The sequence below is a fragment of the Miniopterus natalensis genome, chromosome 15 (assembly GCF_054644295.1).
Source record: "Miniopterus natalensis isolate mMinNat1 chromosome 15, mMinNat1.hap1, whole genome shotgun sequence".
NCBI classification, from domain to species: domain Eukaryota; kingdom Metazoa; phylum Chordata; class Mammalia; order Chiroptera; family Miniopteridae; genus Miniopterus; species Miniopterus natalensis.
In genome coordinates this window covers 32,462,740-32,482,907 of record NC_142095.1, presented here as the reverse complement: position 1 = coordinate 32,482,907, position 20,168 = coordinate 32,462,740, and the positions used below count along the sequence as shown (strand labels likewise).

General features: G+C 48.1%; 1 protein-coding gene across 16 annotated transcripts in view; it reads right to left on the bottom strand.

The window, feature by feature from the left end:
* The window catches only part of ATP2B2 (ATPase plasma membrane Ca2+ transporting 2), a 119,629-nt gene that overhangs the window by 82,586 nt on the left and 16,875 nt on the right, over positions 1-20,168 (bottom strand). For 14 of the 16 annotated variants that reach the window (XM_087824639.1, XM_087824635.1, XM_087824638.1 and 11 more), the window contains exon 2: positions 6,012-6,209. The exons of the other annotated variants lie outside the window; for them this stretch is intronic. In XM_087824639.1, the coding sequence (XP_087680765.1) occupies positions 6,012-6,209 (198 nt within the window). The remainder of the gene's footprint in view (positions 1-6,011; positions 6,210-20,168) is intronic. 16 annotated transcript variants of the gene reach the window in all.

The following is a 20,168-nucleotide window of genomic DNA, read 5'->3' as shown; positions in this document are numbered from 1 at the left end:
TGCCATAGACCTATGACCAATTGTATGGAATTCCAATTCAATCCCAAGGAATAGAGAACAGCAGTTTTAAGAGACCCCAGCAGGAGCATCTGGGGAAGCCAAGGGACAGAAACAACGTGACAAGAAGGCCAAGTGGTACCAGGGAATGTTTTTCAGCCCCCAGCTCTTGGGAGGGTCCAGGGTCAGCTGGTGGGTCCAGGCTAGGAACAGTATAGAGTCATATGGCCCAGAAGCGTGTGTCACTGGAAAATTCCACATCTTTCCCTGAACCAGCCAGTCCTTGAAGGAGAGTTAACAACCACATCATTGTATGGGGTTCTTGAAGCTACTTTTTTTTTTTTTTTTTTAAAGTTTCTTTATCTTTATTGTTGAAAATATTACAGATGTCCCCTTTTTACCCCCATTGATCCCCTCCGCCCTGCATCCATCCCACCCCCAGGCCTTCCCCAGACCAGTGTCTGTGTCTGTGGGTTAAGCTTATAAACATATAAGTTCTTTGATTAATCTCTCCCTACCCACTCCCCCCTCCCACCTTCCCTCTGAGATTCCTCAGTCTGTCAAAGCTACTTTTTTTTCTCCTTTGGGAATTTCAAGACTTTTCCAGTAATTTTAAACTGTTTAATTGGACCAGCCTTTAGTGGTAATGATACTTACGATCTTGCTGATGATAGCTGACATTGGGCCAGCCCTGAGTTAAAATCCCAGCTGTACTACTTAACTGCTGTGTGCTCACAAACCAGCTATTGAGCCGCTGTGCCTAGGTTTTCTCATCTGCAAATTGTAGCTAAGGACAGGCGCTCCCTTCTGTGTGGTTGAGAGGACTCAGGGTGAGCCTTTAAGTAAAGCATCTACCGCAGTGAACACACAGTAAAGGCTCAGTTAAAGCGGCTGCTTCTTGTTGCCCAGCATTTGGCACATATTATTGCATCTGAGTCCCACAGCCAGCCTGAATGGGGCTGCGAGCCCCACATTACAGAAGGGATCCAGCTGTATTTCAGACCATGTGATGAAGGGGGGAGGGAAACTAGGGTGCCCACTACCACCATGAATGACACCAATAAACCACCAATGTCCCCAATTGGAAAACACAGGTGAACCTTGCGAAACAGAAACCAGTATATGAAAATGCATTCTCTTGGACTTCAGGGGAGTGATTTGAGAAGCAGAGCCCAGTGCTTCACCTTATAGGACTTCTGTTATCCCCTGGCCCTGCTACATGCTCTGCACATGGGAAGGCTGTTCTTTCCCTGTTGTGTGCTTCGCCAATGGGCCCCCCATTAGTTATCGAAGCATTTAGGACACTTGGAGACAGCCCAGGACAATGGAAAGCCTTCAGGTACTGGAAGCAGAAAGACCTGGCTTCAAACCCAGGGTCTGCTGTGTGACCAAGAGTAAGTGACTTGGCCTCTTTTAGCCTCAGTTTGGACGCTCGTAAAGTGAGATGACCCCAGGGATGTTGTGAGCCCTGGACCTGGTAAGGGCTTGGCACATGGTACATAATAAACATTGGTCCTCTCCTCCTTTTCATGAGCTGCTCTCCTTGGACTGGCTTCTGGAAACCAAGGCACGGTGGTTGAGTGGGATTCGCACCCCATTGCCTTGACTCCCAACCCTGCCTGCTGCCCTTGCTGATTTGATACCATGGAGCCCTCTGGGCCCGTAAGGGCACTCACTCTGCCAGCAAGAGCCCATTAGCTTTTATCTCCTGAGAAATGTCTGATGGTTACATGGTGCCTTGGAATGGTCAGAAAGTGAGGGTGAGGATCTCTGGGTTAGGTCTTCAGCCACCCGGAGCTGCTGGACCCGGGAAAAACTCCTGCTGCCCCTAGTGCAATCAGAGTGAAGAGGCCAGGAAGGGAAATAAAGGGAGTGGGCAGGCCTTGCTGAGAGCTCTAGGGACCCTGACCCTGGAGCAGGGACAGGATCTAGAGATTGTGACCACAGGGTCTGGGGAAACTACAGCTGCTTTCTCTGGAGCTGGGGTTCTTTAGGGTGTGGTCTCTCACTCTGTGTGACCTTGGGGAACCCATGGGGCTTCTCTGGGCCTCCCTCTGCTTGTTAACCGGTAAAATGGGGAAACTACCTCCTAGATGGTTACCAGGGCCTGGCATTGAATAAGGGATCTAAAAAATGGTCAAGCCACAAACATTTTCTAAGAACCTACTATGTACCTGTCACTCTGCTGGCACTTTGGCACTAGGGAAGCTGTTATGAGCAAGGAGTAGGAAGCATTGGGTGAGTCAATCTCAGTCCTGCCACAAACATGCTGTGTGACCTCCGACAAGTGTGTAGAGATCTCCGAGCCAAGAAAGGAAAGGGCTGTGGGTGCTGCAAGGCTCTCTATAGCCTTGAGTCCATCACCAGCATCATTTTTTACACAACAGCGAAGCCAGCGTCTGACTTGGCAGGAGGTGGTTCTGGCAGCATCAACAGTCCAGAGCTGAGAGCTCAGGCCAGGGCCTGGGTGTCAGGGAGGCATAAGTATTGTCACAAAGTTCAGGAACTGCACTCTGTGGGGCTAGAGTGTGCTCAGCTGCCCTCATGGACCCAGAGTGTGGTCTGCACTTAGCTGGAAGCAGGGAGGGGCAGTGAAAAGAACCAGAAGACTTGGATATCAAACCCAGCCCTACTGTGCACAAGCTGTGTGACATTAGGCAAGTCCTTCCTCACTCTGGGCCTGGTTTCCACCTCTTAAAGATGGGGCGATCGCAGCCATCGGATTGGAGGGCTCTGGGAAGGCTCTCCCCAGCCCGCACCGGGAGCTGCCACTGCACCCCCTCCACCACTTGCCTCTGAGTTCTGGTCTTGCACTTAATTGGGTCACATGAGGTCAGTTATTCAGCTGGCACAGCCTCAGCCCGTCTCATTCTGAGGGAGAGGAGCCAGGGCTCAGAAGCCAGAGCGTCTCTGTCTGAGTCATGGTTCTGTGCTCCCTAGAGTGTGACGGAGCAAGTCATTTCCTATCTCAGGGCCCCGGTTTCCTGGATAATAATAGCACCTATCCACAGGGTTGTTGTGAGGATCAAATGAACTACTGTAAAAGCTCTCAACTAGTAGTAGCTATAAAAATAGTAAGAACAATTATTATGTTTTTGTGTCACTCCCTCAGCTCTGTTCAAGGTTTATTCAAGTAGCCATGTATACTCTTCTACATTTTCTATAAAACTTCTTCAAAGAATGCTGCCCATTATTATTATTATTATTTTGTTAATCCTTACCCTAGGATATTTTTTCCATTGATTTTTAGAGGGAGTGGAAGGGAAGGAGGGGGGAGAGAGAGAGAAAGAGAGAGAGAGGGAGAGAGAGGAACATTGCTGTGAGAGAGACACATCAATTGGTTGCCTCCTGTAAGGGTCCCAACGGGGGCCTGGGATTGAACCTGCAACCCAGGTACATGCCCTTGACCAGGAATCAAACCCATGATCCTTCGATGCACAGGCTAATGCTCTAATCACTTAGCCACACCAGCCAGGGCAATGCTGCCCATTATTCATCTTTTATAATGTCCTATGTGAAAGTTCATCCCAGAATTCATTGTCAGGGGGGCTGCTATCTTCCTAAAGAACCGTTTTCCCTCCTGTTGATAATCTGAGCTATGCAAATCATCCTAATTCCCTTTCTGCCTTGGCTGCCAGGAACCTCAAAATCAAATTTATATCCTAATCACGGCAGCAAACAGATTTTATTTGCTTCCATTCCTTTTCTGTCTGGCTTTCTATTTGACCTTTTATGAGATATGTCCTTCTTAGGTCTTAAACCCTTTTTGGAAAGAGGTCATTAAAAAAAAAATCAACTTAGTAATATTATGTATAAAATTGAGGCAGTTGACTTAAAGCTTTGGTTATCTGGTTTCCCGGGGAACTCTGGCTAGGGAGGGGAGGGCGGAAACAGGTGTTCAGGGAACTTCGGATACCACCTCTGCACTGGAGGAAGTGAGGCTTGTAATGATGATTTCTTACATGCCATTCCCTTTTTATTTGCTCACCTGCAGCAGCGAACCTAGCACGATAATCTACTTATGCAGCACATTCATTAGAAAACGTCAAGTAATAATTAATAACAAAAGCAAGTGTTTATAATATCCTACTAATGAAAAATCAGATTACAAAATCCTAACAACAAAACAATATATCTTATGTGAATCCATATATTCCATAGTAGGTGTGTACCTGTCTATCATGTGTAAAGATTTAAAAGACTTTGCCATCACAAAGGAAAGCAGTCATGGAGTTGCTAAATCCCTAGCCCTGAGCAGGTGCTCAGTTTCTGGAATTAAAGGTTGGGTGGAGGTCTAGGTTTTCCATTAGGAGTCCTAAGCCCTGACTTTGAAAAGGGTGGGTTTGCTCCAGAACCCTCCCAGGGTGAGTGAGCTGGTGCTTCCTTTGCCCACAGAGCAGTGCCCCCATTCAGACCTGGAACAGAGTTTGGGGTGCCTTCTCAAGACTGAGCCTCCTCACATTGGAACATGCACTCAGCATCAGCTCCACAGTGTGTGCATCCCACCCGGGTTGGGGACATGAAGGGGAGGAGGGGTGCAGGGACTACAGTCCTTCTCATGTGAGGCACAAAAGATGAGATACAAGAGGGAGAAGCAGAGAAGGAAGCCCAGGGCAGCCACACCCATGGCGGCAGTAGGGCCAGCACCCACTGGGCACCTGCTATGCGCCAGGCTGTCAGACACTGGCCACAAGCCCCTTCATCACCTCCTCATAACCCTTCCAGGTGGGATCACTTGCCTGTTTTGCAGAAGAGGAAACTGAGGATCAGAGAAGGAAAGTGATTTGCTTAAGGTCACACGGCTTAGAAGTGAGGTCTTCAACCATTTCCTTCTCCCTCCCTGCTCAGAGGCGAGGGGTTAGGGAGAAGGAGAATGGTTTTCTTGAGGCAAAACTTCCCATCCTGACCTTCTGGACAGAGGTTGGCAAACTTTCTCTGTAAAAGGCCAGCTAGTAAATATTTTAGGCCTTGTGGGCCACATAATCTTTGTCACAGCCACTTGACTCTGCCATTGTAGTGGGAAAGCAGCCACAGAAAATATGAAAAAGAAATGGAAGTGTTCCAATAAAGCTTTATTTTTACACAATGAAGTAGGAATTGCATGTAAAAGTCAAATGTCACAAAATAGTATTATTTTGATTTTTTCCAACCATTAAAAAATGTAAAAACCAATCTTAGCTCATGGGCCATACAAAAACAGGAAAGGGAGCCCAATTTGGCCCATGGGCTGTAGTTTGCAATCCCTGTTCTAGAATATTCAGTGCATGAATTTTTTCATAGTTGCATGCCTCAAGGAGTGAGTGACTTGGGGTTCTGAGGAGAAGCCCAGCTTTGGAGGGTCCCCCAGAGGCTAGAGCATGCAGAGGGCAGGGGACTTGAGAGGGATCTCTGTGAATGGGGCTGAAGCACTGCCAAATCAAAGAGCATGGAAATGCAGCCCACCAGGTAAGCAATCTGGGGGCTTTGTCCTCAGATGTGAGAGTGGGGAGCGCTCAGAGAGCAGTCTGGACATACATTCGGAGCTACCCTCACTTGGACTCTGTCCAATAGAACCAGACTCTCTCAGGGAGGGGTCTGGGCAGCAGTTTTTCTAACAAGCTCCACTGCAAAACCTAAGGACTCTTTATTAGCTGGGTGACCTGAAGCAAATTAATGCACTTCTCTGTGCCTTGGTTCCATGTCTTTAAAATGGGCGTAATCATGGACCCTACCTCATGGGGTTGTTAGGAGGACAACACCTCAGCCCAGAGTTTGGCATGCTGTAAGTGCTCAATAAACGATCACTATAATTATTACTATTGTTGGTCTAGCCCTTGCATGTCACAGGAACACAGGGGGCAGGGCTTTGAGCTCTGGAGTTTGGCTCCGCCAGTGATTGGTTGTGGGTGAGGCCCTGATCCTTGGGCCTTGGTTTCCTCACCTGGAGCAGTGGCTGTTAGTCCGAGTGCCCTCTGGTGTGGCCAGGCACGCATGTTGCAGGGAGGGAGGCAGGGGTTCAAGGGCCCCTGTCTTACCTTCATTGCTCTCGCCAGGCGGGTGGTAGAAAGACAGCCCCAGGGAGATGATGGCCGCAATTTCCAGGATGATCAGCGTCACATCTTGCAGCGCTTCCCACACGAGCTGCAGGAAGGTTTTTGGCTTCTTAGGAGGTATAAAGTTTTGTCCAAAAATCTGCTTTCTCTTTTCTAGGTCTGGAGCGGTACCTGGCAAACCTGTGGACAGAGTGCAGAGAGGTTGGCCTGGAGGGCCCAGGGGAGACACACAAGTTCCAAGAATTGTCTCAAGTGGTTCTGGCCATGTGGCAAAGGACAGAAAGGGGCAAAAACAAAGCAGGAAACTTGCAGGCACCAGCCAGGAGCCTAGAGCCCAGCGCTCCCCAGAACCTGTGAATGAGATCTTATTTGGGAGAATGGTCTTTGCAGATATAATTAAGGATCTTGAGATGAGATCACCCTGGATTATCCAGATAGGCCCTAAGCCCAATGACAAGTGTCCTTGTAAGAGACAGAAGAGGAGAAGATACAGACACTGAGGGAAGAGTAGAGATTGTAGTGATGCAGCCACAAGCCAAGGAAAGCCCAGAGCCATTGCTGGGTAAGTGACTCTTAGTGCCTCAGTTTCCCCATCTATAAAATGTGCGCAACAGCACGGCCTACTTCACAGGGGTGGGGTAAGGCTGCAGCAGGATGCCTCGCGTAAAGTCTGCTTTGCCTGGCACCAGGGGAGGATGCTGAACTATTACTGTCTAGCTTTAGGCGGTGTGGGTAATGCATCACTACCTCCTGGAGGAGGAAGACTGGGCGGGTGGGATTTCACGAAGGTGGGGAGGAGGGCAGTCAAGGTGAGGCTAGGCACAAGCAGAAGGGCTGTGGGACTGCACACAAGCCACGTCTCTCTGGGCCTCAGTTTCCCCACATGTAACATGAAGGATTGGCTTGGCTGAAGGCTGGAGCTGGTAGCTCTGATATTTTGTATCTAAAGACAGTGTTTTGAGGACCTACAGGTGGGACAGCCCACCAGGTCCACCTGTCACCCCTCCCCAGGAGTGCAAGTGCATGGTCTTGCTGCCTTCTGCCTGAAAATCAACACGACTAGTTTGAGGAGCGGAAATAACTGAGGCTGGTGTGAGAGATGAATGGTGTTGGTGATTCAAGTTAGATTAAAGAGTACCTCACCATTTAGCATATTAAAAATTAATACAGTGTGTCAAATATTGCTGGACAAGGCCAGCCAGGCCTTGAAAATTCAGAAACACAAATGCCCAGGAATTGATATCGGACCCTGTGTGGGGTTGTGGGTTTTCAAATGTGAGTTTCTTTTTGTGCAAGAGGCAAAGGGCAAAGCACTGGGACAGGAGTTAGATTTGTGGATGAACTTGGGGCAGTTGTTTCGTCCTTCAGAGACTCAGTTTTGTCATCAATAAAATGGGAGCAAATAACCCCTAGACTATGCTGAGCTATTTGAGGAGGAATGTATGTGAATGCTCTCTAACCTGCAAAGGTGTGGTAAGTGCCTTCACAGTAAAAAGTATTCTAGAGCTTGGAGTTGCAATTTGTGTGTTCTATATATTACATAAAAGGAGAAAGCCAAGTGCAGAGTGGCAAAGCCAAGTGGGGGACTTTGGTTGTTAAGGAATTATTTGTTGTAACGGCTGCTGGCTGTCATTGGATATTTGAGGAATCCTTGCCCCAAAGTTCATCTCTATCCAGCTGTCCTGGACACGAACTGTATTTTCCACCCCAGCTTTTAAGCCTTTGCCTCTGCCAGTTCCCTAATTTCACTGTTTGGACTGCTTTCCTCTCTCTCTCTTCATAGCTGCTTTGGATCCAGCCGTGAGTGCTACAAATGGTACCCTCAGGCCATCAGAGGGGTTTTGTTTGGTTGGCACTGTGTTTTAAACAAATGGAAATTTGTCGCAAACATTAAAAACTCAGGCTCTTCCACATAAACATCCTGTTGTCTGGCTCAAGGGGATGTGCTTGGACTTCCAGGAGCTGGAAATTGTGATTGGAAGTTCTCTGACCCAAACATTGGTCCCACCTTGGCTCTGGGGACATATTTCCAGTTAAGGAAAGCTCAGGGGGACAGTGAGTGCCAGCTTAGGTTCTTTCAGGGATAGAGGGAAGGGCGTCCTCATAGGTGAGCTGAAGGTGGATGGATGATGTAGGGAGGAAGGAAAGGGGGTGGATGTAGACTCTGGACTACTGGCCATGGGCATCCTGTCACCAGATGCCAGGGCCCCAGGTACTCAGGAGCCTCTTATTTAAAGAAGCCCGAGTTCCCCCTCCTCCTCTACTCAGCCCCTCTCAAAGTAGAGAACGTAGTTAGGCTGTATTAGATGGCATGCATCCAACCGTCCACTTGCTCATTTCAACAATCAACAAATATTTATTGGGCACCTACTATAAGCCAAACATAGTTCTGTATGTTGGGGACACTACAGTGAGGAAGTTTGGGCTGCCGGGAAGGGTTTCCTGGAAGAAGTATAACTGGGTGAGCTTAGAAGAAAAAGTGGCCATTGGGAGGGCCTCAGGGTGAATTTTCCAGGCCAGCCAGCTGAGCATCCTTGTTTTCAGCAAAGGGATCCTGGAAAATTTTTTCAACCCTCAGTGGGAGCCGGAGTAAACTTTGCCCTCTGAAGCTGTTTGATATCTGGGGATTGTCACATGGCTGAGTGTACCTGTCCACTGCCTGAGCAGATGACTTCAAGTAAAAAGTAAGCACAGTAATCATGTCCCTGAGACTCTCCATAGACTGCTGAGGGCTACTGTGAAAACCAACTGTTCCCTCAGATGCGGGGGGCAGGAGGTCATGGCTGCAAGGGCAGTGGCAAGGGGGAAGGTAGGAGTGAGCTGAGGGAAGGCTGTTTCCAGAGGTGGGGTGGGTAGGAACCAGGCCCTTGTTTCCAGCAACTTCAGAGCTGGGTTCAAATCCCAGCTGCTCTTTGGTTCAGAGTCGGTGCCTTGGGCAAATCATTTCCCACTCTGAGCCTCGGTTTCCACCTCTGTAAAATGGGATAAAAGTATAAGTGTCTTGCAGAATGGATGGAAGATCAGGAATATGATATGTGTAAATAGTGCCTGGCACAGTAGGCACTCATAAATGATAGATACAGTTGTTACCACTAACTACCACCACTACTATTAAGTACTATACTACTAACTACCACACTACCACTAACTAGCACACTATCACTCCTCCTGTTACTCTGGTCCTGGAAGGTGTCTCCCAGGTCTTTCTGTTGGCATTGCCACTGTCTTAGATATATCAGAACCCACCGACACAGCCACAACACATCCTACCTTGGTCCTGACACCTGGTTTAAGTGCATCTTTTCTGTGTGACCTTGAGTACATCGCTCACCCTCTGCATGTGTGTGTGTGGGGGGGGAGGGGGCCTTAGGCTATCTCACTTGAGGATCAGACAGAACCAAGGCTCTGACAGTGCTTTGTGAACTGTAAAACCCTTTTCTTCTATTATAATCACCCCATTATGCAGGTGTGTACACTGAGGCACAGGGTCCTTCTGTTGGGAAGGCTACTGAGTCAGGCCTCTTGCCACAGAGCTCAGTGCTCACACCTGCCCCACTCCAGCCTGATCTAGTCAGAGGTCAGCTGCGTCTGCTCGGAACAAATGCCCTATATCGACCTTCCCTGATTAAGCTGACATGAGTCATTGATTCATACGAGCCTGGTCCTGTCACTCTGTGGGACTTAGGACATTTCAGATGAAACAAATTGCAAGTGTTTTTCATGATAACCAAAGGTGTCTCCATGGCTGTGCTGCATGCATTTAAAAAACAGAAACAAGATTCAAACCAGGTGGTGCCCGTGAGGTCCCCCAGAAGGTAGAAGTGTGATGGAGAACGTGGGAGAGGTGTCTGTGCAGGTATGCACACACCCGGGTGTGGCTGTGTGTCCGTGCGCAGGCCTGGGCACATGCAGGTATGTGGTACGGGGCTGCCTGTGGGAGGGGAATCCATGTGCTCGCATCCTGTCAGAGGCCAGGGAGGGTGGGCGGTTTACAAAGGCATTGCTGTTGGGATGTTTGGGGGATTCACAACTTTCAAGACAAAACAATGAATGGGAGGAGATACGTAAGTCTGAGAGTTGCTACTTCCTAGCTTTGTGACCTTGGGCAGGTGACATCCCCTCTCTGGGCCTTAGCTTCCCCACATGCAACTTGGGAGCATGTACCTCACAGAGTCAGTGGGTGGAGGAAGCACATCTAATGTGCAGGAGCTGGCACCTGGCACCTGGCACGCCGTGAGAGCTTGATAAGTATGAGCTGCTATTCTGATACCCTCCCCGCCACCATTCCCTAGAGGAGGCTGTTTATGCCAGCACACAGTAGGCCATCAGGAAACCCCCCTCCCTCTCCTGCCTCACTGGGGACCAGACATGGAGTTGAGGGTGCTGAGGTCACCCAGAGGGCCTCTTGTAAGAGTCATTTAACAAACATGGGCTCAACAATGCCACTGTGGGAAAAGTGCCCAGTGTGGGCGTCCCCGTGGTTTGTGTCTGTCTGGGCAGCTGCTCTAAGTTCAGAGCAAATCTGATGGCTATTGTCCAGTGCCTGGAGTTTACAATCACATCAGGGTGTTGATGGTTCCTGATGGGCAGGGTGCAGGGTGAGGGGTGTCTTTCTGATATGTCAGCCCCAGGGGGCTTTTCTATGGGTCCATTACGGGTGATGACACACACAGAACCAGCATCTGGCCATGCACAGGTGCATGCAGATGTGGCACACAGCTGTGGATGCAGCATTTAACCACATGGCCACAGCACGGGCCGGTTTCTCTGTAAACATGTGGACATGGTGTCCACTAGTTTCTGTGCACATGGACATGGCACAGAATGAAACCAGTTACTTGTAAACACCCCAGACACTGTCCCTCTAACCATCTTGACACATATGTGGACATAAATTTCTCCATTGATTTAAATGCACCACTTGTCTTTTCCCCAAGTCAGGCTGAATTTCCACCCCAGTTTCCACGGCAGGAATTCTTAGACCCACAAAACCTCTTAGCTCATGGCTCCAGAATTTCAATGTGGGCAGGGAAGTGGGTATGGGGGGAGTTTAGGAGCCGGTGGTGGGGATCTGGTTGAAAGGTGGGTGGCCAGGGGCTCATCTTGAAGCTATGAAAATATCAGTTATCTGTACCGAAGAATGGGGGGATGTCCAGTGGAGCTGGAGGCCCTCAATATGTTTGCCATAAAAAATATAAACGTCCAGCTAAATTTGAATTTCAGAGAAACAAAAAATAATTAACGTTTCATTATTAGTATGTCCCCAATATTACATGGGATACAACTTATACTAAAAATTAGTTGCTATTTATCTGAAATTCAAATTTAACTGGATATCCTGTATTTTTCTTTGTTATATATGACATCCCTATCCTTAAAGCTCCCCTAGTCCTTTCCCCTTGGTTCCTCCGCTGTTAGAACAAGACAAGTCCCCTGGCCAGGCAGCCTCACCCTATCTGACAGGTGGGAAAATTGAGAGACGAGGAAATGACTTGGCCCAGATACGGGATGATCCAGCTGCAGAGACAGGGCTGGACTCCTGACTCCTGACTCACCAAGGGAGGGGACACTCATCTTGCTCGTGAACTTTAAAGAACTGAACCTTATTGCACAAAAATTATGACCATTTCATATGCTCTCTCTTTGTCATTTAAGAGACTTGATTCAGAATGTCCTGAGGCAACTTCTGAGGAGCCTTTATTTCATTTCCTTGGAAAAATGGAGATCAGAAAAGCTGTTTTTCTCCCCTTCTGTGCAGGAGTCTCGATGGTTGGACACAGATGTCATCACGAGAGGCTCTTCCCTATTCCTCCAGGAGGGGGTGCTCTGCAGAGCTGCTGCCTTCGGTCTCCCAGGACAGCTGTGGAGGCAGAGTGGGTGTAGCACCAGTCTTCACTCTGCAGCTTACTGAAACCTTGGGCAAGTGGAGTTCCCTCTCAGTCTCCTCGTCCCCAAATTGGAGAAGAGCAACCTAGCTCTGCCCCGTGGGGTGAAGATGAAAGGAGGTGCAATATGGGCAGTGCCTGGCACACAGTTGGTGTCTAGAATCTGGGCAGAAAAATCTGTTTCCTCAAATGCCACCCCCCAATGCATCGGCAGCAGTGGCAGAGTATTCCTGTGTTCTCATTGTTCTGTGACCTTGAGTGATCCCTTCAGAGATGCGGGAGCTACCCCCCCACTACACTGGAACTGTGGTGGGGGGAGCAAGGGGACTGATAAATGCACATGTATGTGCTCTTATATGACCATCACTTTACACACGTGACTTGCATTTAATCCTGGCCATTCTATAGGGTTGGGATTATAAACTCCATTTTAAGGGTGGACAAACTCAGGTTCAGAGAGGAAAAGTGACTTGCTCAGGGTCACACAACTAGAACCAGAATTTGAACCCAGCACTTTGAGGCTCCATAGCTGTACTCTTTTCATACCATGCCAGACTGCCTGCTGCAGAACCCAGCACTGAAATCAAAGCTGAAAATTCCACCATTCTCCTTGTTGCTCTCGAGACAGCCTTTTGCTATAAACAGAGACTTGGCAATGGACAAGAGCTAGCTCCCAGGGATGCCAAGCACCTGAAGGGAAATGGGAAAACTTAGTCACCAGGCTGGGTGTTGCTAAATATTTGTGTTGTCACTGTGGTGTGGGTTCCTCCATTAGCATAAATAAAAGTCTTATATTTTAAAAGAAAAAAAAATCCACAAGCCCTTCAAAAGCTACATTTATAGAAAAATGCATTTCTGTCTTTGGAAAGTGAGTGGGCTAAATAAACTGTGGTACATCCAGTCCATAAAATACTATGCAACAGTTTAAAAAAAAAATGAGATCCATATATGTGTACTAGCCTAGAAGGCTTTCCAAGACAAACCGTTGAGTGAAAAAAAAAGTTGCAGAGCAGTATGTATAGTTTGATTCCATTTATATAAAACAGTAAATGCAACAAAACAATAGTTTATATTTTCTATAGGTACACGTATATATAAATATGTAGCAAAAGGTCTGTAAGGATCTGCTCCAAAAACATGAAGGTGGGACTTCTGAGGAGGGGAAAGGGTACTATGATTAATTTCAGTGGCCAAGGAGATTTTAGCTTTGACTGAAATATTTTAATTTTAACCAAGATAATGTGTTCATGTTTTATGCGAATAATTGAAAGTTTAATTTAAAGGGGGAAATCAGTCCGTATTGTAAGAAAGTATAGGTTTGTTTCCATATAATCTTTGGATAGAGTGGACATGGGGACAAATACTCCTGGGTTAAAATCTTGGCTTCATCACTTATTAGCTGTGTACATCCATCCAAACAAACACTTATCTCAGGTATGACCACTCCCCTTCATCACACCTGCATTAGTCTAGGATGGCTTCAGTAGCCATCTCACTGGTTTCCCTGCTCTCACCTTCAATCCATTCTATACCCAGCGGCCAGAGGGATGCTCTAAAAGTATCCCTGCACAGAGAGAAAATCCATTTTCCTTACCAAGATCTGGAAGGCCTTGCACAGTGTGGCCCTTACTTTCTTCTGATGTCACATCTCTTCTCTACCAGTGACACCAGCCTCTTTTCTGTGGCTCCAATACAAGTGCTTTCCTGTCTCAGGGCCTTTGCATGTACTGTTCCCTCTGCTTGGCATGCTCCTCCCTGCTTTGCACCTAACTCAGCCCTTCCTTTAGGTGAATCTGCCTCCTCCCCAGTAGGTTGAGCCCCTTTTGAATGTTCTCATAGCTCCCAGAAAATCCTTTTCATTTTATCATTATTTTAATAATAATATAATTGATTTTTCTTAATATCTGACTCCCCTGCTGACTCCAAGCTCCAAGAGGGCAGGGACTGCATCTATCTTGGTCTGATACATAGTAAATGTTCAATCAACATGTGGTCTCTCCTAGACACACTTGCATAGGAAGAAAGGAGGTAAGGGGAGGGCAATGCTTGATTCCAATGTCTGCTCTAAGGCATTTTCAGACTGAGGACTGGGGTGCAGCACAGATACTCAGCATCTTCTCGAATCACTTTTTTTTTTGTGTCCAACTGCCTCAATGGACTTTCTGTCCTTGTTGCTATGGGAGGGATGGAGGATTCTCCAGACAAACACCCCACAAAAGGACTTGGGGAAGCATACGTGTCCAGCCTCAGCCTCACCCTGGGGTGTCCCTCACACTTTCCACTTAGGTGCCTGAGGTTATTACTGGGGGCAACTGTGGGTGAGATCAAATATCAGAAATAAAAGCCAGGAAAGCAGAGGCCTTCGTTTCTGTAACACTAGCTTCTCCAGCTCTTTACAAAGGCAGCTGCTCTGAGGACCAGGAGGTGTCTCTTAGAAACAGATTCTCCCTCAGAAAGAAAGAATTCAGGGTGGTGGTGAGGATGGGAGACTGGGGATGGGAGAAGGAAGGTGGTTGTGTGACCATGGTGAAGCAAATCAGAAAACCCATGAAGGTCCTAGAAAGCTGAGAGGAGCTTCCCCTTGTGAAAGTTGTTTTAGGAACAGCGTCCATATCCATTACCACGTTTGGGCCTTGTGACTGTATTAGGCAGGTATTAAGAGGTCTGTGTTGTAGATGAAGAACCTTGGTCACAGAGGTTAAGGGATTACCCAAGGTCTCATAGCTAAAGGTCAAAGTAATGATGACACCCACGGCTCCCTTGAGCACTTACTCTGTGCCAGGCCCCATATGGGCATCATTCCATGTATGTCCTCATGGTTTCCCTGTGACTTCATTTTGTTACCCCATTTTACAGATGGAGAAATCGAGGCACAGGGATACAAATAAATCTATCCTTTGGGTTTCAACTCCCAGGCTAGAGTCTGTCTTAACCGTGGCAGTGTACCCCTAGAACATGAACCTGGGTCTCCCTCACTGCAGAGAACCTGTGAAAGCTCTTCCCACCAGCTGATCCTCATGAAGACGACTGGAAAGGCATTATATTAGCCCCATGGACGAGGAACTGAGGCATGGGAACGGAGAAAGTGCCTTTCCCTGAGGTGAATCATTGAAGGTGCCTGGATCTGCTCTCTGGACTGTCCATGCCAGCATGCTGCCTCCTTTGAAGAGGAATTTTTCAGAGCCTTGAACTCTGACATGCTCCTTGCATCTGGACCACCTGGGAGGTTCTAATCACCTGGGAGGCTAGAGGTTTAGGGAGGTCTGTGGAGTCAGACAGACCTGAGTTTGAATTCTAGCTCTATAAATTTCTAGCTGTGTGACCTTAAACAAGTTACATAAATAGCTCTGGGCCTTGGTTTCCTCATCTGTATAATGGGTCGCCTTCTAAGATGGGTGTGTGCATTACATGAGGCAATGCATATAATGCACTCAACATGGCACTCGGTGCAGAGAAATACCTCGATTAATAGAAGCCACTGCTGGTACTATTATTATCTCCTAAGGAGCGATGGCACTTGTTTCTTATGCCCAGGGCCACAGCCCCTCAGTCCTCTGTGACTCCAAGCTCAGTGTGGTGGGTAGCTCCTGAGCACGCTGGCGTCACCCCCTCATGTGCCCACCCAATCTGTCCTCTGCTTCAGGGCTTTTCCTAGGTGCAGGTTGCCCCCAAGCAGGGGGCCCAGAAGTGCCAGGAGTTACCCAAGCTGTACCCAGTGGGAGCTGGGAATCAGGACAAACACTCCAGCCTTGCACCCTTGGAGGGGCAACTCTGAGGCACAGCCCACATGCTTGCTGCAAAGATCCTGGCAGGACTGAGCCCTGTTGCTCACAGCAGTAACCAGCTCAATAGTTTACCTTATATGAGCATTTCTCTCCTCCCTGTTATCCTCTCCTCACTCTCTGATTCCCGGGACCACTCCCAAATAGACAACCTGCACCCCATCCTTGATTCACCCTGCTTTTGGGGGAACCCAAATGAAGACATGTTGATCTTCCTTCAATCACTGGCTATGTGACCTGCTGGGTTCTGTTTCCTCTTGATTGAGGGGCTTGGATTAGTTCTCAAAAAGACCTTCTTGCTTGAAAATTCCAAGATCCTTCTGCACACTTCTCTTGTAACTGCATCATTCATTCATGAAGCCATTAACTTTTTATGAGGGGCCCTCTAAGGCTGCTGGGTCAGCGCTGTAGCCCCGCACCAAGTGGAGGGTGCTGCCCAGCTGACTGAGGGGATGAACCTGCACTGTGTGCAGTGCAGAAGGTGCAAGGCACCCTGCTGACCATGTCAACTGGGTGGCAAACCTCTCACCTCATCCCCCTCTGCCCCTCCAGCATGCCTGCTCTCTCTCACCTGCGGGGCTGCCCTTCAAGCCCTCATCCTCTGGGATGGCTCACAGCACCTTCTTCAGGAAGCCACCCCTGACTACCCACTCTGGTCTAATGGCTCCTCTCTGCTGCCTTGCCTCCCCATAGAAGTTATTAAGTGGTATTTTAACTGACTCTTGTGATTACTTAATTTTGAGTAATGGAAGGCACAGCCTGCGTTATTTCATTTTATGCCCTTGGTTATAGACTGCACATAGTAAATATTCACCGTGTACTTGTGGATGAAGGAAAGGTGGAGAGGAAGGAGAGGGTGGGGGAGAGGGAGATGGAGGGAAGGAGGGAGTGTGGGGGAAAGGGAGGGAGAAAGTGATGGGGAGGGAAAAGGTAGGAGGGGGGAGTAAGGGAGGGAAGATCCTTGGCTGTGTCAACATTTGGGGCAATAGCTATAATGCTCCATCATAGTATACACGCGAAACCTTCTGGTTAAATCCCTCATCCTCATGATTCTAGACGACACTTATGTCTACTTATGTCTACTCTGTGCCAGCTTCTACACTACCTGCTATCACATATATAAACTTATTTAATCCTCAGAATGACTCCTTGTGGGAAGGACTATCATCATCCCATTTTACACACAACTAGTAAGTGGCAGAGCTGGAACTGAACCCAGGAAGCTGGCTTGAGTCCTGTTCTGAACTCCGATGTGTCTGGCCTCATTCACTCCTTCCTTCATTCTTCACTCATCCCATCTTCTACTCATCCAATAGGTTGTGACAGCACCTCGCCACACCAGCACCCTACCAAGCCCTGGTCATACACCGGCGAGCAGAACTGTCAGTTCCCACCCTCCCTGGATTTTCTACACCCACTTGGGGGCCTAACTCTGTAATGCTATTACCATATCCTTTGAACTGGGCGGCCACAGCATCCAATAACTAACGATGGCTCCATCTGTACCACTTTCCAGCTGGGAGACCCGAGGCAAGTCAACTTCTCTGGGGATATCCTGCAGACCTCAGAGGGCTGATGAGAGGGTTATGCGAGATAACGCACTGCACACAGTGCTTGGCATAGAGTGGGCATTGGTAATTAGTCCCTGAATTTACCAGTTAATGCACTTCAACTACATAAGGCCAATAGCCTTGTCTACACTCTATGGAGGAGGACACTGAGGCTCCGGGATATAAAGTGACTTATTCGAGCTCATGCGACTGTTAGTGGCATAAGCAGAACAAGAACCTAGGTCTTGAGACACCAAGACCCCAGGCTCTTGTTGCCCCATGATATTGGCACTCATGGGTATCTCTTTTGGGAATGGCTAAACAATTGCCCCCCATATTGACCACTGTATCGATGTTTAACTGCACACTGTTGGGGACTCTTTTGTAACTTAAATGTTTCGTGTGTCTCTCCAATAACCTGACAAAGGCCACCTCTGCTGCTGCCTTTCCAACAGAGAAGGGTTATCACTTCTTTCATTTCATGTGCCAGCCACTTCCTGTTTGGAAGGAAGCTGGCTACTCCCTTCCCTCAGGGGGCCTGGGGTGGTGGGGCTTGATAAAGGGCTGACCAAGGCTCACACTAATATTAGAGCCACGGTGACCACTGAGAGAACATACTCATTGACTCCAGCTGGATCACCCATTGTCATCACAACACTGATCTACTGATTTGCGGCAAAACCCACTGACGTCTCTATCTAGAAACCTGCCACATTCTTCCTTAAGTGTTATTTAGAAGTGCATTGTTTTGGGAGAGTGTGTATTTCCTTTAGCAAACTGTTTCTGAAGTTTTGCTAATTCTAAACACTAGAAAAGTTGTGTGTCTCTGGTTTAGAAATCTGGTTCCTGCAATGCCTGAGGACCTACAGGTCCCTGGTCAACCCCTGGGTGCCCTTCCTGCTGGGAGGTGAGTCTGTCCCTCTCTAGGAGAGAAGGAACATCCATGCCCCTGCTCTTGGCAGGTTGAAAGCAGAGACATTCAAAGGCTGGCTGCACTGCTTCCTTGATAACTGGGAGGAGGCTGAGAACATTCTCTCTCTCCTTAGTTGTTAGTCTGACTGTCTGTGAAAGAAGAAAGGTCGCCAGGCCTGGCCACCTGTGAAACCATAGATGGCTCTGAGCCTGGCTGTTGTCCTAGTTTGCCAGACTGTGAGCGCCATGAGGAGGCTGGTGGAGACAGTCCTGTTACCTAGAACAGAGCCCAGCACACAGTAGATGCTCAACAAACAAGTCTGGAATGAATGGCTGGCAGGCTACAGATCCCACAGTAGGAGAAAGAAATGCTCCCTAAAGTCTTCACCAAATAATAAAACTGAAATCAGTTGAGAATAGTTAGGCTTATCAGGAAAGTTATCAAACTGCACCCTCACAATATTATTACTCATACAAATGAATGCTTTTTCACTAATTGAAATGAATGAATAATAACAGCTGAGTGATTTTGCTTAAAAAAAAGAGTTCTTTCTTTTTTTTTTATTCTTAAAGAGCTTAAGTATTTAAACTCTGTAAGCTTTTAAAGTCTTCTTAAAAGAAGAGGGAAAAGTTCATGGATCTGACCTGGACCTCAGGTAGTTTACATCTGACATTCACTTTGAGGACTCACTGCTCCCTCTTCTACTCCTTCATTGCCCCTTCCCTCTTCTCTTCGGGCTGTCTGAAGGCTGCCCCTGCTGCTCCTAGGGCAGGGGTAACAATACATTTCATCTTGCACGTCAACTGTGATTGATTAATAGGGGCCGCCTGGAGATGAGATCAAGGAGTCTGAGCATTGGGATTGATTCGTGATGTCTGCCACAGGTGAGGGGTCAGGAAGTGGGGACCTGCCTTCCAGGTATTTGCTATGTCCCTCATCCTGTCCTCTCTCTCCTTCAGTCCCCGGGCCAGGGTTTCCTGGGGCCCACAAGGCAGCCCCACTTGATTGTTCCGCCCACATCTCCAACTCAGCAAGTCTAAGACCAACCTCTTGGTTTCCTTCAAGTCTATTTCTCTTTCAGACCCGACTGACCAGCCTCCTTGGTAGTTCTTGGATGTGATCTTTCTTCTTCGCTCGAGATCATCATCTGAATCTGGGCTTCCAGCATCTCTTAACTGGCTCTTCCTGCAATGGCTCCTCACTAGGCCTCCCTTTAACCTCCAGGTGCCTCAGTTTTCCCATCTTTAAAATGGGGGTGATGATAGTACCTACTTGATAAGGTTCTTGTGAAGATATGATCAGTTAATATATGTTAATATGCTTAAGACAGTTGTTGGCACATGGTAAAAGTGTGAGCCACTATTGTGGTCATAAAGGATTTTCCCTATGTATTGGAATAGGTCCTTCTCTTTATTTTTCCTTTGGTGGGGGATGAGCCCATTTAATGTCTGTTTGGAATTGTCACCCTCTCCTGCTTGCATTTACTTTGTATTTTGTCCCCCTCATTGTGAGTTCTCCCGACTGGGTGGAAGGGTCTGGGTCTTGAGGGGGTTGTGGGGAGGGAAGGGTGGGCGGACTAGCCACTTCTCTCTGGGGAGAATCATCGCCCCCACTGCTCACTGGGTCATACCTGGTTGCCCAGCAACCAGGAACACACATCTCTGACGAGGCTTGCAATTTTATGGGGAAACAAAATGTTCCCGATGAACCCTCAAATCACATCCCATTAAGTTTTGTTAAGCCTGAGGCCCAGCGACAAAACCAAAAGGGACAGAACAAAGTGCCAAGACATTTGGGGGCAGGGCACCGGGATAGGAGACTGGAGCTGGGATTTCGGCCATGCCCACCCCTAGCTGGCTGGGTGACGCAGAGACTCTCACCCGGGTGGCTTTGTCACCTCCTCACTGGTTGAGCTATCTCTCTTCTCAGGCTCTGTCACTGCTCACCTGCTGCAGTGAGGATTTAGTGCGGGCCTTGCAGGGCCTTGGTGAAAAGGAATGAGATAATGT